The following is a 26,829-nucleotide window of genomic DNA, read 5'->3' on the forward strand; positions in this document are numbered from 1 at the left end:
GGATCGGGCAGTGTTTCGTTCTGCTGTGCATGGGGTTGCTATGAGTTGGAAACAACTCGATGGCACTTAACAACAACAACACCATCACTTGGGGAGCTCTGATCGCATAGTGGCTAAGGCACTTGACTGCTAACCAGAAGGCTGGAGGTTCAAACCTATCAGCCACTCCTCGGAAGGAAGTTTGGGCAATCTACTACCATAGTGATACCACCTCAGAAACCCAAGGAGGGGTCGCTATGAGTCTGGTCCGACTTGACGACATATAACAACAACAACACTTGATTACCAGTAAACATGAACAGGTGAAATTTTCACTTTTTCAAGGTATCAGTAATCAATATTGATACTCTTGCATTATATACTTATATTAAAATACATAGTCCACAAATGAGAATCTGATGTTTATTGTTTTGGTTCAATGGAAGGGGGTATAATTTTCTGTCGACAAAATAAAAAATAAAAGTTAAAAAAATTAATTTCTAATATATTTCAATTCATGTTAAATTAAAATTATGTACAAAAAGATTTTCAATTCCAAGCAATTTGCAATGAGACTAAAAGGACATAGCAAAAACAAACCCTCCTAGGGTATTTTCTCAAAAATCTTTAAGTCCAGAGTTCTCTGAAAAGTCTCCTCAAAGGAGCACTTCTGAATTCTGTACTGACTGGTAAGAGATCCTTGGCTTTGAAAAGCAATACAGGAAGCTGTGATCTCAAATACAATGGATAAAGCTTAGGAGAAGGCCACTGAATGACCACTCCATCCTTTAAAACTCCTTAGCACTTTGCTGCCTTCTTACAAGTTAATTTTTCACTGTTGTTATAAACCTTTGTACATTTATTTTAATTCTTCTTCCTGACTGAAAATCCCTTGAGGATAGGAACTATGCTATTCTAATTTTTAAAAAAATTTCTTGAGAACTAACAGATTGCTGGGCAGAGTAGGTACTTTTTTCTGTTCATTGATATGCATACAATGGCCATCTGTAATGATTTGTTGTTACTTAATTATGATATGTGTGTTTATTGATATGAGGGTTGGACATCAGGCCTTTGGTCATGATGTTATTTCTTATTATTATTTCCATAATCATTTTGATATGAGAAAATCAAACTTCACTTAGCACAATGCATAATGCTTAGAGGAACTCCACTTAAACATTATATTAGAACTTGAACTTATCCATATTTGGCACATTTGTAAAGAACTTAGTTTAATCTTTGTGTGAGGTGCTCTTTCATAGAAGAATAGAATCAATGCATTTCAATATCCCCTCATAGCTATCTTCTGTGGATTTGCAGAAGCTCAAGCCATGAGTAGTGACTTTGAAGCTGTCATCAAGTTAACCAAGGAGAACATTGCCACCAGATAACATCCTTAATTTTTGTCAGTGATAAAGGACTTGAAAGAAAAATGATTCTAAACTGAATATAAGGGAAAAAACAAAGCCATACAAATTCTTAAATGACTTCAGTGAAAAACTATTAAAATAGCTCAGTCAGTAGGATGATGAAAGGACTTGAACAGGGACTAAAAAAAAAAAAATTCATTTCCTACCTAAATTGTGAAATCAGTAACTTTGATAGGTGGTGTTCTTCTCTAATTTGTATGATTTTCAAAATGTACTGGCATAAATTTCCTCTCGAGAGGCCATTAAATCATTCAGACTGAGTTATAGTTGCATAGCCTGAGTGAGTGAAAAGCAAATTATTTGGGACTTTCACCTTCCTCAAGCAGGATACCAATAGAAAATCGTTAACCAATATTCTTGTTACAGAAGCCAAGAAATGAAATGATGAGAAAATTGAATTGAAAGTATTAAAATGCTCTGTGACTCCATTTTCAAAATTGTACATTTAAAGCTACTTTATATATATCCAGATAAAGGTATGATTTCAGCTACCTGTTAGCACCAAATGCTCAGTTAAATTAATCTCAATTGATGGATATGCCTTGTGGATATCTAAAGTAGTCATCATCATATACTTCTCATTTTTTGCTTCTGTAGAACTATTTATTATTTATTTATATCTACTGCCCTATTCAAACCATTAAACATGAGAGACTGGTAAACAATAAGCAGGTTTTTTTTGAAACATCAGTGGACATAAAGCTCAACAATGACAGAAGATAATGAACAGCAGAGTGAATCTGTGACTTCGTAAATGATATACAATTGAATTTTCCAACAAGATAAATGATCAGAGCTTTTGCTTAGAGATCTCTCTCCTTTTACTCATGTTGTATAATGCAAAACAACTGATCTTCTAGAATTAAGATGTTTATAGAGTCCACTTAGAGCATCATCAAACAAGACTTTCAACTAAGTACTTCAATAACTTTAATAAGTGATTATTTTTTCTTCAGAAGCAAAGCTCAACCAACTTGGGGAGATCCTTCCTGCTTAGTATATTATCACAATAACCTACACTTAAATCTTACTAATTCAGTTCAACTAATAAGGAGGACTTTCTGACTTTTAATTAAAAAAAAAAAAAAAAAACCCTACAGTTTATTAATCATTGCAGCAGTTCTCAAGTAAATGTACTGTTATATTTTCAGGAAATAATATAGGAGAATTATATACAGGATAAAATTATTATGTAATGTAGGACTCGAATTTAAATTACATGATGAGAAGAATAGAAACTAGAGGATGTTCCTCAGTGGGAGTGAGAACAACAGCTATTCAGATTGAGGAATAAACAGGGTAGCTCAAACAGAGTATTGGTTGGAGCTCACAGTCCAGGCAAACAATGAGCCATCCAGAAACTATATGCTTCCCTTCACTCCACACACACACCCATAAAAATGCTCTAAGTGTTTTCATTGCAGAGTGTTTCCAGACAGAGAATTATGCTTAGGGAATTCTGCTTGGTTAGTTTTAACCATTTCTTTAAAGCAGCTCTTAGATTGAGTAAAGCAAATTTAAAGATATCTTTTCTGCTTTGACTGAGGGGAAAAAAGAAAAAAAAAATGTGTCCCCCAGTGCAATGGTTCTGCAACGTAAAGTAAAATTGGATAGGGAGAAGGAAACATGGCTTGAGTGTGATTCTAACAATTTTTTGACTTTGTGAGTCCCAGTTTTCATAGATGAGGATAATATATGTAATTATATCTATATTTAAAGTCCTTTCCAAATGCAACAATACATCACCATGGTTAACTTATTCTACAATAGGAGATTCAGAGACTATAAAAGCAAAAAGCAAGCAAATGACCAAAAATTAAGGATAAACATAATCTATTAAATCATCTAGAGCACAGTTTCTCAAACGCAGGTCATGGACTATGATATCTATTTAATGGATACAAACAATCATTTACCAGAAATAAATACAATATAATAGAAAATATCATAGTACATGATAAGAAGTGAAGACACAACTATTTCTTGACAATTTTTTTTATCTTATTAGGTTACATATATGTGTGTATGTATATATGTATGTATATATATAATCAAAACCAAACTCACTGCCATTGAGTCACATCTGACTCATAGAGACCCCTCCTTGGGTTTACTAGCTCTGGTAGCATAGTGCCTAAGGCACTTGACTGCTAACCAGAAGGCTGGCAGTTCAAATCCACCAGCCACTCCTCGGAAGGAAGGTTGGGCAATCCTACTTCCGTAGTGATACTGCCTCGGAAACCCAAGGAGGGGTCGCTATAAGTCAGGGCCGACTCGACGGCAAATAACAACAACAACAACATCACTACTGAAGTAGATTGCCCAATCTTCCTTCCAAGGAGTGACTGGTGGGTTTGATGCCTCATCTTTTTTCCATGGAACAGCTGGTGGGTTTGAACCAACAACCTTTAAGTTTGCAGCCAAATGCCTTAAATACTACACCTCTCTCTCTCTCTCTCTCTCTCTCTCTCTCTCTCCCTCGTTCTCTCTGACTCTGTCTATCTGTCTCTCTCTATATATGTATAGGGAGCTCTTGTGGCATAATGCCTAAGGCATTTGACTGCTAACCAGAAGGCTGGCAGTTCAAACCCACCAGCCACTCCTCAGAAGGAAGGTTGGGCAATCTACTTCCATAGTGATACTGCCTTGGAAACCCAAGAAGGAGTTTCTATGAGTCAGATCCGACTCAATGGCAATGAGATTGGTTTGTTTTTTTGGATGGAGTGTGTGAATAAACCTCAAAACCTGAAACATTTGGCATAACTAAATAGGCTGACACATCCAGATTAGACTCCACTTTACTTTAGACTCCATTTTCCTGTAGCTTTATTTCTGCTTATAATCCAAAATTGGATTACTGTAAAACTTTATCTGACTTTGGTGATGAGTGTAGGGGTCAGGGATATTCCAAGAAACCTACTGCTCACTCCCTTGCTTGCAAAATCTATTCTTAAAATGAATGCTTAGTCCAGGGCCCTTTTAAAACTAATTTTGTAAAATACTTATTCATCTGGTCCCAAAGATGTTTTCAGATTAAAAAAAATACATAATTTTAAACATTTATGGCCTTTCAATGGAAACTTCTGGAGTCACGATAACCTTGTGACTGATTACGTAAAGCTCTGTAAGCTCTGTTGTTGTAAATGTCAACACACTAACAAATTTACCAGAAAGTTCTTCATTTCACTGTATATAATAAGACTCACTGTGATCCTGCCACTCACAACACTTAGCTTTACTTTGTGAATGAGTGTTTCCTGGTTGGACTGTTTATTCCTCTATAAACCTTTCGTTTTATTCCAACAGAATTCTCACTCTTTTCTCCTCTACAAATTTTATGGTGTCAGAATTGATGGATTTGAAGATACATTACTTGCAGTGACCCTCAAAGACTCAAGGATCCAGATCCTCATTCTAAATGAGTCATTTTGTGCTCTCTACTCCATGAACACTAAGGATTCACTAAAAAAAACAAACCAAACTCAGTGCCTTTTAGTCAATTTTGACTCATAGCGACTCCTCCAAGGTAGTATCACTACGGAAATAGATTGTCTAACCTTCTTTCCAAGGACTGGCTGTTGTATTTGAACCACCAGCCTTCTGGTTAGCAGTCAAATGCCTTAGGCACTATGCCACCAGAGCTCCTGAGACCTAAGGAGTCACTATCAGGTAAATAATCTCTCCATGTGAGGTGTGGTTTACTTTATTAATAGGCTCATTGAGCTTTATTGTGAATCTGTTTTGTTTTTACAAGATTGTTTTAAAATGCTGTATCAATTTATTTGGTCATAGCTTGTTGTTGTTGTTGTTTTGCCATCGAGTCATCCCCGACTCATAGAGACCCCTCCTTGGGTTTCTGAGGCAGTATCACTACAGAAGTAGGATTGCCCAACCTTCCTTCCGAGGAGTAGGGGCCTCAAAACCCATAAACTGCAAAGCCTGTAGGCACAAGACAAATGCTTTAAAAGCCTCTAGGGCACTCAACAGGAGCTCTGGTGGCATAGTATCTAAGGCATTTGACTGCTAACTGGAAGGCAGGCGGTTCAAACCCACCAGCCACTCTTCAGAAGGAAGATTGGCCAATCTACTTCCGTAGAGACACCGCCTCAGAAATCTGAGGAGGAGTGGCTATGAGTCAGAGCTGACTCAATGGCAGTGAATTTGGTTTGCTTTTTTTTTTAGGGCACTCAACATAATCCAAAAGAATCCTGTGACAGGATAAACTGATATAGAAGAGGAGCCAGAAGCACTACAATAAGAGTCTTCTGGTCCAAGGTCACTTCTCTGAACCAGGTACATATTAGTTAGAACAAAACATAGCCCAAAACCCTATAGCATGACCTTTATCAAGAATTTAATTAGACTTTGAGGTACTGGCTCCTTTGACCTACAGTTCTTTCCTGCCCTAAGAAACATGGGGAATGCATTATCCAAAAACAATTCAGAGTTTCCCTCTGAGACTCCTGACCTCTACATGAACAAACACTACATTTTTACCACATGCTTGTTCTTGCTTATTTGCCATATACTTACCAGAGTCTGCAAATAGGTGGCAACTTTAAGGTTCTTTTGTTTAATCTAAATTACCTTTCCTTCACAGTAAATTTGAAAAGAAAGGTTCTCAAATTAAACAATCTCAGTAGAAGGTCTACTTTGACTGGTACCTAAAAGCTTCTAAGAAACATCAAGGTAGCAAAATTGCTTCCCTGCAGAATATTGTTCCTAAGTTAACTAAACAAATTAAGGACCTGCAATGCCAATATTTTGTTCCATCTATTCCTGCTGCTGTAATGCCACTTGTCCTCTTGTTGATTAACTTTCCCATGGTGGCACTTACAAGGAAAGACTAATATGAATATTAATGGAGAAATTTGACAACTTTCAGTTGATATTGGAGCCATCTTCTCTTGCTTAAACTCCACATATTTGCAAAAATCTCTATTGAAGTATAAAAACATCAAGAATAATGGGGCCACTAATCAAGAACAAACAATAATCCAATCTCAACCTGTTCCAGTGTACTTTGGGCACATTAAAGAGTTATACCCTTTAATACTTAGTTTTGATATCCTTATCATTTTGTTAGATGGAAACATTTTATCCAAATGTAATTGCTATTTACAATTCACAGAAAAGGGGGAAATATTATTAAACTTACATGATATCCAAAAAACCCTTAATTAGGAACTTAAATCAGGTTTATTTCAAAGGGAAGAAACTGCTTGCTCTTTGTAAGCATTGGTTATGCAGAAAAATGACTGAATCCCCTCTAACCACTTCATTGTCCTTCAGCAGTGCCTAAAACCTTATGGTCACTACATCTACCAATGTGAGGTGGGTCTTATCAGCAGAACTCATCAAAATTCAAGTAGACATATCTAAACTCTTGCCAAAAATTCCCTGATATTCCCTTAAACAAGAACCTAAAAAGGACTGTTGTGTTGTTGTTAAGTGCCGTCAAGTCATCTCCGACTAATAGCGACCCCTCTTGGGTTTCTGAGGCAGTATCACTGCAGAAGTAGATTGTCCAACCTTCCTTCTGAGGAACAGCTGGTGGGTTTGAACCACCAGCCTTCTGGTTAGCAGTCAAATGCATTAGACACTATGCCACCAGAACTCCTTAGCTCCAATTACTCAGCACTTTCATTTAAAGGCTCAATTGTTCCTTGCACCAGGCCTGTAAAACCCCTGTGTTTCCTGTTAAGAAACAATAGAGACTGGAGATACATTTAGGATTTGTGGTTTATGAACCACATTGTCATTCCTAGATACCCAGTAGTCCCAAACCCTTCCTTGCTGCTTTCCAGTGTTCTTGTAGATGCTACTCATTTTAGTGCAATTGATATTTGTAACACCTCCTTTATGTTCCTGTACATCCTAGGAGACAATATTTATTTTCCTTTACTTAGATGAATAAGCAATTTACTTGAATGATAATACCTTACAGTTTCTGTGAGTCTCCTACTTGTCTTTCTAAAATATTCCAGGATGACTTACAACTTTTGCAATTTAAGAATGAATCTAAATTGTTACAATATATTGATTACCTAGTCATATGCTCAAACTCCCAGTGAGCCACCATTGATGACAGTATAATTTTGTTAAAATATCTGCCCACTGAGGGACATAAAGTTTCTAAAGAAAAACTACCATCGTCTCAAACTTCGGTTAAATAATATGCAACATAATTTCTGTGGAAGGTATTTCTATTCCACCCCAAATGAGAGGAGGCTTGATCAAAAAGAGGGGCTGTATAAGAAAATCCTAAAACATGAAGGATTTGCCATAACTAAATTGGTTGACGTAGGTTGGGATTAGACACCATTTTACTTTGATCTTATTTCTGCTTTTTATCCACAGCTGGACCCTTGTAAAAGTTTATCTGCCCTTAGCAAATGAGGGTAGTGGTAATGAATAAGATTGAGGTATTCTAGGAAACCTGCTACACATTCCTTTCCTTTCAAAACTTGTTCTCAGAGAGAATACTTACTCAAGCACCTGCAAAACTATTTTGCAATCCTTTCCTCTATGCTGGCCCTAAAATGTCTGCAGATTAAAAAAACACATTATTTAGAAATACTGTCTTTCAACTGAAACCTCTGCAGTCTCATGATAACCTTGTTACTGATTGCATAAAGCTCTGCAAATGTCAGCCAACTTAAAATTATACCTATGAGTCCTCCTTTCACTGTACATAAGCCTTGCTGTCATCCTGGCACCTCAGAACACTTAGCTTCACTTTGTGAATGAGTGTTTCCTGGTTCAAACTGTTTATTCCCCAGTAAATCTCCTTGTTTTATTTTGATAGAACTCTGACATTTTTCTCTACTACAACAAGGACCATGGCGTAAAATAAACATCACATTCTCCATAGACATCAACAAAATTTATAAGCCACTTATTGAGAACTTCTTTGTACTTAAGGGGAAAGGAGACTTTTACTCACCTATAGTAGGATCATGATAATCAGGGAACTGATGACTAATGAACTGCATTGTCATTGCTGAAACACACAAAAAAGGAAAGAAATTCAATTTAATAAAAATTCACCAATTCGTCAATTAGTTATTCACCAAGATAACTCATCAATCTTTTAATAGCTTGCATGAATAATGTACGTTTGTGAGTGACTTTTTTAAATTACACAATAACCACAAAATAATAATAAATCAGACAAAATTCTAGAGAAGAAAAACATGTCAAATATGCCAGATTCTTCTCTAGAATAAATATATTCAAATTATGAATATATTTTGATAAAAATTACATTGGAGTAAAAAGAATGTAAACTAGGTGCAGGATGCCTCTTGGCTAGCTCTGTATTGGCTGGGAAGACCTACTCACTTATTTTTATTATTATTATTTAAAAAAGAGTTGCTGTAGAGTCAATTCTGACAGATGGGACCTCCGTGGTTGTTGAGTAGGATTGCATTGCAGGGTTTTCAAATGCTGATTTTTCAGAAGTAGATCCCCAGGTCCCTCTTCTTAGGTGCCTCCAGGTAGACTCTAACTTCGCGCCTTTAAGTTAGTAATAGAATGAATTAACCACTTGCACTATCCAAACAGAACTAAACAAAAATGTTGCTTTAGTGTTGATTCTGAATCATGATGACCCTATGTGTTACAGAGAAGAACTGCTTTACAGGGTATTTTAGGTAATCTTAATGGAAACAAATCACCAGGCCTTTCTTCCATGGGATATCTGTTGTTGTTGTTATGTGCCGTCGAGTCAGACCCAACTCATAGCTACCCCTCCTTGGGTTTCCAAGGTGGTATCACTAAGGAAGTAGATTGCCCAACCTTCCTTCCGAGGAGTGGCTGGGGGGTTTGAACTGCCAGCCTTCTGGTTAGCAGGCAAGTGCCTTAGCCACTATGCTACCAGAGCTCTTATGCGATATCTAGGTGAGTTCAAACCACCAACCTTTATGTTATCAGTTGAAAGCAAACTATTTGCACCACCCAGGGATCTATAAATTCTCTGAGACTTAGTTCCTATTTTTAAAATGAGGAGATAATATCTGAGGTCCCTAGTAGCTATAAAAATATGTGATTATATGCATTTTTTAAAAATTATTTAACTTTTCCTATTTTAAGTCATTTTAATCACTTTTATTTTGTCTAACCCATATTATTTATAATCTTTTAAAAATTTTTTCATTACTTTTTTTTTCCTGTATCTCCTTAATTTTTGACATTCTTTTCAGATTGATGGTTTTGCAAAACACATGCAGTGTTCTTACTGCACAGTTTCCTCAAGTGACTTTCCATTTTTAGGCGACAAAGGGAAATCTGAAGGTGTAAACTTGGATAGAAGAAAAATATTAGTACATTATAGTTCTTCTTCTCTTCCTTTATTCTGCAGGTGTGTGTGTATGCACACGTTTTAACAAATAATCAGACAGTGAAAAATTCAGTTAAATACAACTTGTACAAGGCAGTAGCAAAACAATTAAAACACATACAGAGGGTTAATATAACCCTGCCGAGAATTGCAGAAATGGGATCTGATGCAGTGGAAAAGAATTTCTGTTCACACTTTAACAGTTGTTTGCCTCTTGCCTTGGCATCAACAAAGGAAATTTTCATGTAAAAGTGCTATTCTGTTTGACAGGTTAGGGCAAATTTTTGAAATGAAAAATCAGCATTCTTTTGCAAATAGCCTTAGCAAATTGAATATTATAGGTTGAAAGAAATCAGAAGGAACTTGTTTATTAAATGAATATCAAGGATAACCAAAACAATTGAAAAATACTTTTCTGAGCTTTAAAATGGAAGTTACCTCATATCTGTTATCTCTTAATCCTGAGGTGGCTTTCTCTCAAGCAGAACACAAAAATCAGAGGCTTAGCCTCATATTGAGCAGTTGGCTCAGCTGGCCACCTACCTCAATGTCAAAGCTACTCAGATTCAGCACATTTAAAACTAAAGTAAGGATTCCACTCCATCCCCCTCAAAACACCCAACTCCATTCAAAACAAACACATATACACCTATTCCCTAATGTGAGTAAAAACCTTGCCGTTCATCTTATAATGAAGTATTTACACTGAAATCTTGAAGATATTTTTGAAGCTTCCCTCTGTCAAGTCAGTCTCCATGGGTTTTCAATTTTACCTCCAAAATCTTTTGAATCTAATTCCATTATTTTTGATATTACTCTAGTTCAGATTTTTATATGTCTCTTGCAAATGTCTACTGCAATGGAGTCAAAACTTCTTGCTCTGTAACTCTTGCTTTTCCTTCCACTAGGACTTTCATAATGGTACCGGAATCATCATTTGGAAAAAAAAAAAAAAAAATCATGTCTCTCAGATGTTAGCAACTATTAGAATACAGGCTATGCATAGTCCTTAATGAAATATGCTAGCATACATGTTTTTTTAGAAACAAGCACCATCTTATTTTTTCAATATCAATTGCCACCACTGCCCAAACAGCTGTTCTGTTTTCAGATTCACAGAGGTATTTTCCATTCATGAACATGCCTTTATCCCTATGGCTTCAAGTGGTTCTCCCCTTTTCCTCCATTTTGATAGCATGCTGTCTTAGTTTCCTAGAGCTGCTGTAACAGAGGGAGCTCTGGTAGCATAGTGGCTAAGGCACTTGACTGCTAACTAGAAGGCTGGCGGTTCAAACCCACTGGCCACTCCTCAGAAGGAAGATGGGGCAATCTATTTCAGTAGTGATACTGCCTCGGAAACCCAAGGAGGGGTCATATGAGTCGGGTCCGACTCGATGGCACATAACAACAACAGCTGTAACAGAAATATTACAAGTAGGTGGCTTTAAAGGATAGCTTTCCTGATAGCTCAGGATGCTAGATATGAAAATTCAAGGCACCAGTGCTGGGGGAAGATTTTCTCTATCTGTCAGCTCTGATGGAATGTCCTTTTCTCTTTCATCATCTGAAACCTCTGTATCTGTAGCCTTGGCATCTGTAGTCCTAACTTTCCTTGGTTTTATGGTGATCCTCACAGGCATCTACCTCTAACCTTGTGGTAAAGTGAATTACTTGGTATGGCTTTACTAGCAATAGTCTTTGTAATTCTCACTAGATTATTGGGTAGACCATGCAAATAAGGCACCTACAACTCTGATTTTGGGATTGGTTAGTTTTGTCACTCTGTTAGGCTTAAAAAATGAGCCTTCCTAGAGGAACAAAGGGGAATATCTCAGCTTTCAAGAGAGAAGAGCTGGAGGTGATGTAGGGTGTATTCTTGGACCCAAAATCCCTGGATTGGACCTCCTTGGCAGAGACACCCAGCAGAGAGAGATGCCCAACTAAGAGAGATTTCCACTTGAGAGAAACACTCAACTGAGAGACAGTCTCAGAGGAAGCAAGAGTCAGGAGACAGAGCAGTGGGTTTCAGGCCCATGGAGCAAGAAATCTCTGTGCCCTTTGTCAGGAGTCTTCCTGGTGGAGGGGGTACACATAGATGAACCTATCAGCAGAGCTAAAAGAGCTTTGTAACACTTGCCTGAGGAAGACAGGGGCCTAGCTATGAGACCAAGGGCCAGAGAGGTGTGTCTGAGGACATAGCAGAAGGGAGACTCTCCTGATTGAAGAATTGTATCCTGAGCATGTTCCTGAACCTGAATTGTAACCCGTTACTTCCCTAATAAGTCCCATAATTGTGAGTATTGTCTGTGAGTTCTGTGTGGCCATTGCAATGAATTTTTGAAACCAGCAGAGAAGTAGTGAGTGCTGTGGGAGGGAAGGCTGGTATCAGAATTAGTAAAATGGTTGAGGGTGGTAGTGTGTCTGGCCTCATAGGAATAAATTTTGGGCTGTAGAAGGTGATTCTGTCTTTCTCTTGTGAAGTTAAGGGAGGTCAGAAGATGCTGGCCCCATGCCCTTTTTGAAATTTGCCTGCTTATTTCTGTGCTTGATCTGCTCTCTTAATATTTCAAAAGTGATTAGGTTTAAGACACCCTACAATGAGATGGCCTAATTAGCATACCCAGGTCAACTCTATTCTCTTTTGGCAATATAGACATTAAAGTCCAACACATTTTTGAGAAAATAATTCAATTCATACCACTTATTAATAGTGAAACATATACCTACTCACTGCCATTGAGTCAATTCCAACTTATTGTGACAATACAGGACAGAGTAAAACTGTCCATAGGGTTTCCAAGGCTGTAAATCTTTATGGAAGCAGACTGCCTTACCTTTCCCCCACAGCATAGCTGGAGACCAGAGTGGTTGGTCAAACCACCGACATTTTGGTTAGCAGCCTTTCACCAGCATAGCTCCTTACTGATCCATACATATATTCTCAAATGTTATACTATTTACTCAATGTATTTAAACTCTTCATATACTAGGTGCCAGTACATAGTAATTATGAATGATAGTAAGAAGTGTTACACAATATAGAGCATAATTATGGGCTAGGTTAAGTACCATGGATTTAGGAAATAATTTTGAAGGTGGAAGAAATTTGGAATAAATTTAAGAAAAAGATAAGTAAGCATTTTAAGACATGATAGATACATTTGGATATTAAACTTAGAATCATACAGCCAGTACCAGACATAAATGAATCAGCCAACAATTTACCTGTTACAATTATTTATAAGAATGCCTAGCCTATATTTAGATTATAGTTTGTTCTTTAATGAAAACCTGCTGCTTTTTGTATAATTGAAAAAATCCCTTCAATTATCAAGTCATCTGACCTACCACCGCGACAGAAACAAAGAAAAGGGAGCCAGCTGAGCTTTGTTCCAGAACTTCAAAATATAATTTTAGAAAGATTGGTTTGTCAAAGTTTCTTTTGGGTTTTACAGAGTGGGTGCCCAAAGAGGCATCATATAATATGTAAGACATGAGGTAATATATAAAAGAAATAACCAAAATCCTTCTTAAATACCTATAGAGTTTGATGTTGAAGATAAACAATCTGACAAATACATATCAATCAGCCTGGTGGCAAAATGTTATTTGTTGTATGAAGTGCAAGTCTCCATCCTCAAAAATGTGATATTCTCTTGTCCTTTGCAAAACAGTTATTGCCTAAGTAACTCAAATTTCACAGCTCTCTTTATTCAGACATTTTGATTGCATTGGCTTAGTATCTCAATACAATGGTTCTGAGAATCTAGTGAAAATGGTTCATGTTTCTTCTCCAAATATGCACATAAACACACAATATTAAGCAATACATGGGGATCAATGGGTCCCAAACAAGAATATCTGTACTGGTATATACCAACCAAGTCACAAATCAGAATTTTGATGATAAAGTAAAGGTCTTCATGAACAATGCAATTTGAAAGAATCTGAGAACTTCAACCTTAAATCTTGGGTATCCCTAGCATCCAATTTAGGTATTAAATCCCATATATTTAATATGTTTTTCAAATGAAAGCATTTCCTTGAGGAGTAATAGTAATACTCTTAGGAGAAAGCTCCTAAGAGTTGGAACAATGGGTCAAATACAAGATTCACCTGACAAGCATGACTGATGTGAACCCCGTCTGAAAATATGTTCAAGAAAGACACAGTAAAGCATGACAAGACATCATTGAACACGAATTTCTGAATATTTATCCTAGAACTTATCCTAACTGTGGGCTTTGCCATTTTGTAAGAGATACCAAAGGGTCACCTTTGAATATTTCAAGAAGAGTAATCTCATATTGGGACCAGGAAAACTTTCCCATCCATTTAAAAAAATCTGCTTTTTTTTTTTGTTAGATTTACAAGTTGTTGACTTGAACATGTGTGTATTTGAAGTAGTAGAGACATTTTTTCCAAAGTACTATACATCTTGTTGATAAAAGGATGAATTTAATGTGTTCTGAGACAAAATCATTGCCAATAAATCTTTAGTATTTCATGTCTCAGAGACTGTATCACTGAACTTGTAGCCACAGATACTAATCAGGAACAAGAATATTGCAGAAGAACAGGGATGATGGGAGGCCATCACAAGAATTGGTTGCATCTTTTGAAACACCTTAGAGCACTTGAGTAAAATAGAATTGCCAGTATGAATCAAGTGAATATTGGTATTTGACCTCTGAATCTGTATATATCAGAGTCACTCAATAACATAGTTATTATTTATTTATGTAAAGACTATTTTTGTAGCATGTGAATTTCATACTCTTCACTTGCTTAATTATTTTATTGTTTTGTTGTTTTTATCATTGACTTTTTTTGGAGTTCCCAGGTATAATCTCATATCATCTGTGAATGTAAATTATTCCCAATTCTTATTTTCATAGATGATTTATCTTGCATATATTCATTGTTTAATTCAATGAGAACATTGTTAAATAGTCACAGAGACAGTGACCATCTTTGACTTGTTCTTGACTATCCCTAGTGGAAATAATTCTTTTTTTTTTTTTTTTCCTTTCATACTATGTAAGATTTTGACTTTAGTGTTGCAGTTTATCGAACACATTTCATTATGCTATAGAAATAGTCATCCATTTCTATTTTCTTGAAACTTTTGATAAAGAATAGAGGTTGACCTTTTTTCAAAGACTTTTTAAGTATTATGGAGATAATCATATGATTTTTCTCCTGAGACATATTATGGTGACTACTAATAGACTTCTTAATATTAAACCATACTTTCTTCCCAGATCTAAAAGCTATTTGAATATGGTGTGTAATTTTCTTAATAAGGTTTTAGAGTCTATTTGCTAATATGTTATTTAGGATTTTCAAATTATTATTCATAAATGATAGAACAGTTTGGCTGAATGTAAAATCCTTGGTAGGCATTTTCTTTTCTTAAATTTTATGAGCCTGTTCTTCCCTGTTGTCTTGCTTTTTATGGTGATATTCAGCTGTCTGGTGAAATATTGTTATCCATCTTAGCACTATGATTTGTTACCAGAATGTCCTGAGTTTTACCTTTTTTTCTTATACATTTAATGGTTTTACTAAGCTATGCCTTGATGTTGATAGTTCCATATCCCTTTTTCCAGGAAGATGCAAAACTTTCCCCTAAGCAGATGTATGTTTTCTCTGATTTTAGAGCATTTTAATGGATTGTTGCTTTACATGTTGTTGTTATGTGCCTTCAAGTCGGACCTGACTCATAGTGACTCCTCCTTGGGTTTCTGAGGCAGTGTCACTATGGAAGTAGATTGCCCAACCTTCTGTCCCAGGAGTGGCTGGTGGGTTTGAACTGCCAGCCTTCTGGTTAGCAGTCAAGTGCCTTAGGCACTATGCTACCAGAGCTCCTTACATATTATTTTTCCTTTTTTAGGAACTTCAATTTTTGATTGTTACAATCTTCTGGATTCCATTCCCACCACTTTTTCTCTGACTTTTTTATTTACTATTATTAATGTTATTGTAATTCTCCTGGTTGTTTTCTTGCTACCCCCAGTGTCTCATATTTAACTCTCATTCCTATTTATTTTCTCATGGGAACTTTGTAATGTATCCTTTAAATCTGAAGTGGTTTTGTTTCTTCCTTCAATTACATCCCTAAGCTTGCACAATTCTCTGTATATCTCTAGGAGCTCTGGTGCCATAGGGCCTAAGGCATCTGACTGCTAACCAGAAGGCTGGTGGTTCAAACCCACCAGCCACTCCTTGGAAGGAAGATTGGGCAATCTACTTCCATAGTGATACTGCCTCAGAAACCCAAGTAGGGGTCACTATGAATTGGATCCAACTTGATGGCAGTGAGTGCTTTTTTTAGTACTCTTCTGTTTTTAGTTTTTGGATTTTGATTCTACTTTTGATTTTATCTCCTGTGATTATTTAAGTACAATGAATTACATTTCACTCATAAAACATCTGTTGAGTACCAACTATATTGTAAACACTGGGCATATCAAATCATAGGCATAATTCTTCAAATGTATCACATCCAACATCCATGCTAGATGGTCTGAATCAGAAAATAAGAATGTATGCACGTGGGAGAGGTTGATGTAAATGGACCTTAGCAAAAGTAGAATGCATAATAAAATTATTTTTCAACTTTGTCTAACATGTGACTTTTTAATACAAGAGGAAATGTGCTGAAATACAATCTCCATGTCTTTACCACAAGAATTTATTTTTCCTCATGTCAAAGTGCAATAAGTGGGAATCAGAGAGCTAGACACCCCGGTCCACAGAGTCATTCAGGCGCCAGGATCTTCTATGAAGGAGCTTAGCCATTCCTCGGGAATTAAAGATCTCCACTGAATTCTTTTCAACAACTGGCATAAAAGTGAAGGGAGAGAATTCATGGAAGATTGCCTGAGAGGATTTTTAGGGGAAAGTCTTATAAACGTTTAAAATGTTTTAAGACTATCTCCACTTTCTATTATCAAAACTCAGTTACTTGGCTCAACCTAACTGTTATGAGGCTGACTTGTGTGTCTGTAGGACAGGGCAGATGCAAAGCAGGTTCTAGAGTATGGGGGAAAGAACAGAAAATCGAAAAAAAAAAAAAAAAAAAAAAAACCTCTCTATAATATTAAAACTAAGAATAACAAATCCATTGACTCCAAGTCTATTATGACTCATGTTGACATCATGTGTTACTAAGCAGAACTGCTCTATAGAGCTTTCTTGGCTGCAATCCTAATGCTAGCAGAAGCCTGGCCTATGTTCTGACAAATGGGTTTCAACTGACAACCTTTAAGACAGTTTTTCGGTTAGTAGTGGAAACTGTTTGTACTAACTTAGGTCTCAGTGCTATTCTGTAGCTTATTAGTTTACATGAGGGATGATTCTAATTTTTTCTAAATCTTTTAATTTTGTTAAATATCCCAAGGGACTATTTACAAAATACCACATCTGTTTAATTTCTGTAGGGCACAGTGAACTACATATCAGAAATCTGCATAATTATGGAGCTTTTAAAAATTCTCTCGCTAACAGTGTGTATGAAAGGGTGGTTACAGTGTTTTTTCAGGTCAGCTTTGTCACCATCATGAAACACCTGGGAAAAGAAGTAACATTCAGAGATTTGTCCCACTCCATGCACCCAAATGTTACTCATCGTAACAGTTTATCTTTCACTGGTTTTAAGGATGTAAAGAAAGTACGTAGTGTATACACATACAGAAGTTATTGGAAGAACAGAAAGTTGGCCTGTTTATTGTAAAGTTAATAATTTCAGTTTTTTATTAACTTAATAAGTGTAACTAGGATGAGAATAAGAATATTTGCTGACAAATGAACACCTGCCTTATGATTTCTGAATTCATTACAATTAACAGATAACCTTTGCATAGTTGGAAAGAATCCTTCCCTTTTTTCCCCCCTGTAGATATGGACATAAGAACATTTACTTAATTCTAACCTGCTGATACCATCTGGAAGTATTTGATGGATCCCTTATCAAAGGCCTTTTTCCTTTATTGGTAGCCATAGCATTAAGATTTCTTATGTAAATGTAGTGCTTATTAGGTCTTTATAAAATATTCATTAAATACATAAGATGAGTAAGAGCTGAAAACATCTTAACTGTTCACACAAAAGGAGTGATGAGGAATTAAAACCAACATTTTTTAAATGCAAACCATTTCGATTGGACATCTATTTTTCATGCATATGTTTTTACTTAAATTTCCATTTCATTATTCAGATATTCCAATAATTTACAATTTCACTTTAAAGTTACATGAAAATCAGCTGCTACTTATTTGGCATAAATCACTATTAAACTGTCAAATTCACCTATCTGAAAAATATGACAATATTATATATGATTCTCCTTGGAATCTCAATGGTATTTGGCCAGAGGCAGAGCATGTCAGTTATGAAAAATGAAAATTGTGGAAAGAAAAGAGTTATTTTCTACTTTTAAAAAAAAGATTAAAATGCTGTATAAAATCTTATCACTTCATTATTACTTCCACCTCTCAAAGGAATTTGATATATATGGAAAGTAAGAAACTGAAGCACTTTGGAGACTGATATACTCTAATAATACAAAGAAAGAAATTGGCAAATCATTGCTTCCTTTTTGGGTTTTGATAGCCAGTCAGTGGAGTAGGAACAGTGAGATAAGGGACTGGGAACTGAGTTTCAGCCTTATGCCTCTCTTGATTTGTAGTGGTATGTTGGGAAATATTTTAAACTCTTCATGACTCAGTTGCCTTTCTTCAAAGTGACAAAAATAAATAAATAAATAAACTCACTGTCCTTGAGTTAATTCGACTCATAGTAACCCTTCCTTGGGTTTCTGAGGCACTATCTCTATGGAAGTACATTACCCAATCTTCCTTCCTGGGGTTTGAACCTCCAGCCTTCTCATTAGCAGTCAAATGCTTTAGGCACTACACCACCAGAGAAGATGGAAAAAAAGGCAGTATCCGGATTTAGCGTTCTGAAATACCTCTTCATTCTTCATCTCACTGTTACCACTACCATCATTGTTCTTCATCCATTTAAGATCTGGTTGCACTTGAGATCATCATCTTCCTCATTCTCATTTTTACTCATTCTGCTCCAACCACAGTAGCTGTCTGGGACTTTTTCAAATCCTCCAGATACATCCCTTCCCAAAGACCTTTACTGGTATTATGACTTCTTGCAGTGCTCTTACCCCAGACACCTGCCTGGCTTGCTCTCTTACCTGTTTGCAGTTGCAGTTCACATGTTACTTTCTTTGGGAAACCTTCCCTCATCACTGTATTTATAATTGGAACCCATCCCTTCTCACTGGAATTCCCCATTCCCTCTTCCTGGAATTCATTTGTTCATCTACTCATAAAGTGTTATGTGCATGATATTATTGTATGAGCTTGGGACACATCAGTGGACAAAGAACAAAGAAGATAAAGACTTTTGTCTCTAGGGGATTACATTCCATATAATGGTGAGAAGTTGGAGAGGGAGAAAAACCATAAATACATACACAATCATTCACACACAATTTATTGTATGTCAGATGATGCTAGCTGCTTTGAAAATAAATAAAATTACATCTCAATAAATTGTACTTAAAAAAATTAAATTAAACTAATAGAATTATTATAGGATCACTATTGAAATACAAGAAAGTTACAATATGATGGAATTTTGTCTGGTAAATATGCAGATGTATAATTTCCAGGAAGAATGAGACCAATGTTATTTTTCTAGTGTTAAAGAATTTGTTCATATAGTTTTTAAATGTATAATATTATCAAATTACTACGGCATTTATGCTTTGGTGGATATATATAAAAGAAAATGTTTTTATCAAAAACATCATGATATAAAATACGCTGGGAATTATTACCCTTAAAACAATTTAAATTTAGGATAGTGTTTTCAGATATTAATCTAAAAGTGTGCTAGTAGAGTATCAGATCTTTCAAGAGGTCTTTAAGGAGCATTTTAATAGAAATAGTTTAAGGCTTGTACATTAATTTGATTAATGTTGCAGAACTATCAGAGAACAATCTTTGGATACAGAATGGTTGAGATATGAGATGTAATGCCAGACTTTCCATTGTGCTAATGGCTTATCATTAATTCTTCTCTTCTAATTTAAATTTGCACTCTGTTATGATGGACCATGGATATTTGCTGAATGATAGCATGGATGTGCAAGTTTTTGGTTTTTTTTTCAGTGAATCAGTAAATAAACGAACAAATCAAAATCAAAATGATCTCTTTACTTATAGTCAAATGCAGGTGAAAATGGTTAATTTTTGTTGTTAGGTGCCATCAAGCTGACTCTGACTCATGGTGACTGTGATAGTTGGAGTTATGTGTCAACTTGGGTGGACCACAATTCTGTGTGGTTTAAGCAATTGTGATGTAGCTTATTCTCATGGTGGATTCAGATTGGTTTTGAGAAGCCAATCCATTGAAAGGGAGTTTCCTTAGGGGTGTGGCCTGCTTCCAATATATTTATGGACATCCTGGGAAAACAGACATTCTTCTGTGGATCGGGATCCTGTTGTGCAGCCTACAACCGTCTGTGAGTGAACAATCCACTATTTGGCCTGGAGATCCTGGATTCATCATTCATTGGACTCAGCACCTGGAATACTGCCTGACAACCTTAAGCTCATCAGCCCCTACAGCTGTATGAGTAGGGAAAAACCTCTAGCTTGACATTTGATACAAGAACTTGGGACTTGCCATCTTCTTTAAGTATGTAAGCCATTTTCCTAAGACAAATTTCTCTTTCTCTACATGTGTATATAAGCCTTTACTGGTTTTGCTTCTCTAGAGAACACAGCCTAACAACGTGACTCTGTATACAACAGCATGAAGCACTGCCCCACCTTGTACCATCCTCCAAATCATTGCTATGCTTGAACCCATCGTTGCAGCCACTGTGTCAATCCATCTCATTGAGGGTTTTTCACTGACTCTCTACTTTACCAAGCATGATATTCTTCTCCAGTGACAGGTTCCTCTTGATAACATGACCAAATTATAAGGGATGAAGTCTGGCCATTCTCACTTCTGAAGAGCATTCTGACTATCCTCTTCCAAGACAGATTTGTTTGTTCTTCTGGCATTTCATGGTATATTCAATACTCTTTGCCAACACCATAATTAAAATGCATCTATTTTTCTGCTGTCTTCCTTATTCATTGCCTAACTTTCACATGCATAGGAGGCTATTGAAAACACCATGGCTTGTGTTAGGGGCAATTTAGTCTTCAAAGTGCTATCTTTGCTCTTTAATACTTCAAAGAGGTCTTTTGCAAATAGTTAATTAAAAAAAAAAAAAAAGAAACTCACTGACATCCAGTTGATTTGTCTCATAGCGACACCTCCTGAAGTTTCAGAGGTGATATCTCTACATAAGTAGACTGTCCAGTCTTCCTTCTGAGGAATGGCTGGTGGGTTTGAACCGTCAGCCTTCTGGTTAGCAGTCAAGTGTATTATAATAGTCAACCTTTATTTTCTCACCAGCATTCACATTTAATTACATTTTCTAAATTGTTTTGAGTTAAAGGGTAGGACTATGAGAAGCCATGGCATGGGATATTTCTGAAGGGGGCAAGTTTAAAGAAAATAGAGTACTGGGCAGCCTGGCAGTTACCCTGTTTAATACCCTGAGTGAGACCTAGATGGTCACCAATCTAGACTGTGTCCAAACTGGAATAATCAGGTCTTTTTAAAATGGAGATAATAGGAGCATATTAAGCTAACCAGAAGGCTGGCAGTTCAAACCTACCACCCATTCCTTGGAAGGAAGATTGGGAAATGTACTTCCATAGAGATACCACCTCGGAAACTCTAGGAGGGGTCACTATGAGTCAGAATTGACTCAATGGCAGTGAATTTTTTTATTTTATTGGAAAAATAGTCATACAATAGAGTTCTTAAGGAGTTTGACAAAGACGTTCACAATTTTTCCCAATTTTTTTGACAAATTTTATTACTGAAGAAGTTGAACTTCAGGATGCTGTTGTTGTTGTTATTGTGTGCTGTCAAGTCGGACCTGACACATAGTGACCCCTACTTGGGTTTTCAAGGCAGTATCACTACAGACGTAGATCGCCCAACCTTCCTTCCAAGGAGTGGCTGGTGGGTTTGAACCACCAGCCTTCTGGTTAGCAGTCAAATGCCTTAGACACTATGCTACCAGAGCTCCTAGACAGTCCCTACTAGTTCTAAAATTCTATGCAATTCATATTTAGAAAGGGGTACTCAGCACTGGTTGTTTGGTGCCTGGTAAATCAATATGAAAATTAAACACATTTAATTCAGAATGCATGAAACTCAATAACTGAAGTAAAAAAAGACACATGTCAAACATATGCCTCCAAGTGTTAATTTTTTTCCATCAATTTTTATTTCCTCAGAATATAACCATCATAATTCAATGGCAGATAGGTAATCAGAAAATGTAATTTGATTTGTTCATTTAATCATACAATATTTATTGAAAGCCTACTATGTCTTTCTGTGTTCCTGTGTGTATGAGTATGGGATGTGGATGTTTGAGGAAGAAAGCATTGAGATTTGGGTGTGAGGGATAGATTAGAAAATGGCATCCATTTAGTTGGGGAGTGGTTCTAAATTATGGAGCTGAATTGGTGAGACAACTTTGGCAGTTCTCCTTTTCCCAAAGGGCTTCCCTTTCTGTGGAATATTCCTCTTAATTTCCCTTTTTATTCCACTGTTCCCAAACCCACTATAGCAAAAATAAATTTTATTTTCCAGGACTTTAAAAAATCTATTTGTCTTTACTGACTGATTTTCAAGGAAGATTGATGGGATAGAAGAAGAAGCGATGGATATTAAAACTCAGTATTACCAATCATTACTTATTTGCTCTATGCTGACAGTTTATTTTATACTCAATAAAATGAAGAAGAAAAATAGATATTTTTGCCTATCTTTTCTCAAGCATTTTATCATTTAGAATAAATGTCATCTCCTTAGGTAAATGAAACACTGTTCATGCCCTGCAAACCTGTAGCAACATAGGTAAATATATATCTTTCTTTTGCTTCATCCTTAAAGCATAATAATTAATGGAAACAATTATTGAATTCTTAGGCGTATGAATGGGTGATTTTAACCACAGCGTATTCTTGGATGCCCAGATTTTAGAGTGTGTATAATTTGTCACAGCAGTTATCATAGACATTAATACCTAGTTCAGATTAGAGTTTATATTCTTTTTATTTGTCTTAATAAGGATTTACTCTGCCTGGACACACTGATACTGTAGTGAAAGCATCTTGCAGCATTTCAGAGTATCATGTTACTAACTACTTATTACCAGTTTCCATCACATCAATTTGAATTCTTGATGACCCTATGTGTTTCAGACCAGAAGTGTACTCCAGAGGGTTTTCAATGGCTGACTTTTCAGAACCATGCCACCAGGCCTCACCTAGGAGCCCCTGGGTGAGCTAGAACTCACAACATTTTAGTTAGCAGCCAACCATATTAACTGTTTGCACTACGCCATATGTACCTTGAGGCTGAGGGTTTTCTTTTTCTGTGTTTAAAAGAATGTCCCAAAGCATAGATCCCCTGTAATTTAAATATTTGTATCATAATTGTGTATTTTATTAACATCTCACTTTTTTTGGTGAATTGCCAATCTATTTCTAAGGATTCTTGATAACTCTTAGAAATAGATTGGCAATTCATCAAAAAAAGTAACATGTCAAGTAGATAAGGTCAAGGAGCTCTGGTGGTGCAGCAACAAATCACCTGTTACCTTTCATCTTCCTAGATTTGTCCCATCATTCCTGTTTCTCAGGATTGAAGCCCACCAGCTGCTCCATGGAAGGAAGACAAGGCCATCTACTTCTGTAAACATTTACAGCCAACCTCAGAAACCCAAGTGGGGGTTGCTGTGAGGTGGAAATGACTAGATGGCAGTGAGGTATTGTTTATTTATTTGGTAGGTGTGGTCACATTATATTCCTCTTCTTTGAGCTGAAATTACCCCGACATTTAATGCCTCTGGGTCCTGTAGTCCCTTATTAGAACACCACCAGCTTACATCATCTTTCACAGTCCTTCAAGACAAAATGGATGCTCCAGACAGAGAAATAACCAAAATGGAAATGGGATGATCTCTGGATAAAAGGTCCACTTATTCTAATGCCTTACCTAGATCTTTTCTGTTTACATTTAAAATACTGATAGTTATAGAAGTCTTTATATAGTAATAATATCATTTGTAGGGAATTTTTAATTTTGTTGTTCTTGTTGTGCCTTGGAGTCAGACCCAACTCATAGTGACCTCTCTTTGGGTTTCCAAGATGATATCACTATGAGAGTAGATTGCCCAACCTTCCTTCCGAGGAGTGGCTGGTGTCTTTGAACCGCCAGCCTTCTAGTTAGCAGTCAAATGCCTTTGGCATTATGCTACCAGAGCTCCTCTTTTTAAGTTTATATACTATTTTCAACGATTCATTTCTTTTCATAACAAATGTGAAGTTCAGATGACATAAATCTAAAGGCAATGGCTAATAAATTGGGTGTCAGAAGCAAGATTTAGAGCAATCCTGAGAAACAGAAATGATGGGACAAATCTAGAAAGATGAAAGGTAACAGATTAATGCAAAAGTCTTATATTTTAGTTCAAATAATCAATTTCATAATCACAAAAGTACAGAGTGAGTTAGACCTGGGATGAAATCTGTTCAAATGAAAACAGACTTAGCATTTGGATTACCTCATTGCCATAGAGTCATTTCCCACTCCTAATGACCCTATAGGAGCTCTGGTAGCATAGTGGTAAGACACTTGCCTGCTAACCAGACGGCTGGCGGTTCAAACCCACCAGCCACTCCTCGAAAGGAAGGTTGGGCAATCCTACTTCCGTAGTGATACTGCCTCGGAAACCCAAGGAGGGGTCGCTATGAGTCGGGGCCGACTCGACAGCACATAACAACAACAACAACAACAATGACCCTATAGGATGTGGTAGAACAGCCCCGTAGGGTTTCTAAGGCTGTAACCTCAAGGAGGCAAACTCTCACATCTTTTTCCCTAGGAAGTTTTTTTTTTCCTGATAGGTTCAAACTGCTCATCTTTTAGTTAGCAGCCAAGCACTCAACTACTACCAACGCTCCTTGTATTTTCGATTGTTGTTGTTGTTGTTATTTGCCGTCGAGTCAGCCCCGACTCATAGCGACCCCTCCTTGGGTTTCTGAGGCAGTATCACTACGGAAGTAGGATTGCCCAACCTTCCTTCCGAGGAGTGGCTGGTGGGTTTGAACCGCCAGCCTTCTGGTTAGCAGTCAAGTGCCTTAGGCACTATGCTACCAGAGCTCGATTAGGGCTACATAATTATCTGACACACCTACTGAGATTTGAACTACATGCCCAGTTCAGGGAAGACTGTGATGACCTTAAATTTCATCATTGCTTCATTCTCTATATTTTATTTTGTTTCGATCACATGGACATTTAGTCCACTGGCTGGATTTTGTACCTGGTCTTTAGTTCATCCAGCTGACATGATAAAATAGTCCTAGACCCAAGCCTGAGACAACCTCTGAGTACAGCTGGGCTTCCTCTGCTGAGTTCTAAACAGCAAGTAAACTGGGGTGATGGCTGCTTTGCTTGCTGATGGATCCCCAGTGACTGAAAGCATGGCGCTTCAGTCATGACCAGCACAGGGGCTCACTTAGTTAACCTTTACAGAAATGAGTTGTACTTATTCTATCTAGGGCAATCATTCTCAAAATGTGGCCAGTCACTGCTGAGAATCCGTGAGACCTTTTCACAGGCATCATGAAGCCCTCTCTTTTCCAAATTTGTAACTGTGTGAAGCTGGATTATCTTCATATAGCTCAATAAAATAATATATTGCAATATATTGAATGCAGAGGTATGTAAGAGAATCCAACTGTCTTTTAAGCTAGCCATTCTTAATAATTTTCGACAATATAAAAAACAATGTACTTTTCTCTAATTTTTTGTGTTAGAACATACAATTCTTTATTAAAAATGTTATGCTAACATGACATAATTTTAATTTTAAGATCAATGAATATTTTATTATTTTAATATTCAATATTCATTATTTCCACAGTTTTAATTTAAAATATGGTAAGTAGAAATAGATATAACCCACAAAACTAAACTCCTTGGGGATCCTCAATAGCTTACAAGTGCATGTGACCCAGATGGTGAGAATCATTGATCTAGGGAAAAACTTTTAAATAAAAGCAGGGAGAAAGGAATATGATTATTAATTTATCAATTAATAAATATTCAAAGCCTGAAATTAAAGATGACACAATATGGAAGCAGGTCTTCTTTCCTTTTGTTTTCTTTCTTTTTATCTTTTCTTCTTCATGTTTTTATGCATTAATGGATAATGTGCTCACATATACTTATCTTTCCTTTGTCTTCTCTGTACACAACTCTTTCCCACAATCCCTCTCTTTCTTCCTTCCTGGACCTCCTATCATCTTCTTTTCCCTTCACAACTATCTTAACTCTGTATCATAACAAATCATGGAATTAAAAAAAAATCATGTTATTTAGTCAATAAAGTTGTATATATCCTTTTTTTTTCTTTGCTAGTAAATTTTACTAAATACCTCTCTATTCCTGTATTAGATAGCTCATATTAAAATTTTGGTGACAATCCTAATAACCCCAAGTTTACCAAAAAATAACTTTTGACATTATACTAAAATGTTTGGATTTTTCTCTACAGACACATTTTAATATTCTCATAAAAGAATAAAGGGAAAATATAAATAAAGGAAAATTATTTTACTTATGAACTGATAAGTGAAGGGTCCTGGAATTAGAAATATAAAAAAAAACCAAGAAGTCAAAGGTAAAACTTGTCAAAACAATCTTTGAAGCCAGAAGCCTAGAGAAGAGGAAAGTACCTGAGATAAATTCTGTGCAATGGTGCATGGCTAGAAAAGTTAGAGCAATTTAATGATGGATGTCAAATTTGAAATTTGTCCTTGCATTGTGTTCAAATTATATCTTTACACCCAAACTTCAATAAAATATTATTATACACAAAATTTGGGGCAGGTCTAATGT

General features: G+C 36.3%; 1 protein-coding gene across 1 annotated transcript in view; it reads right to left on the reverse strand.

The window, feature by feature from the left end:
- The window catches only part of RIT2 (Ras like without CAAX 2), a 530,470-nt gene that overhangs the window by 428,606 nt on the left and 75,035 nt on the right, over positions 1 to 26,829 (reverse strand). Inside the window, exon 2 of the mRNA XM_007946441.2 lies at positions 8,359 to 8,415. Within this exon, the coding sequence (XP_007944632.1) occupies positions 8,359 to 8,415 (57 nt within the window). The remainder of the gene's footprint in view (positions 1 to 8,358; positions 8,416 to 26,829) is intronic.

This window comes from Orycteropus afer, unplaced genomic scaffold (genome assembly GCF_000298275.1).
Source record: "Orycteropus afer afer isolate SDZICR_OR568_19922 unplaced genomic scaffold, OryAfe1.0 scaffold00161, whole genome shotgun sequence".
In the NCBI taxonomy this organism is placed as follows: Eukaryota; Metazoa; Chordata; class Mammalia; order Tubulidentata; family Orycteropodidae; genus Orycteropus; species Orycteropus afer.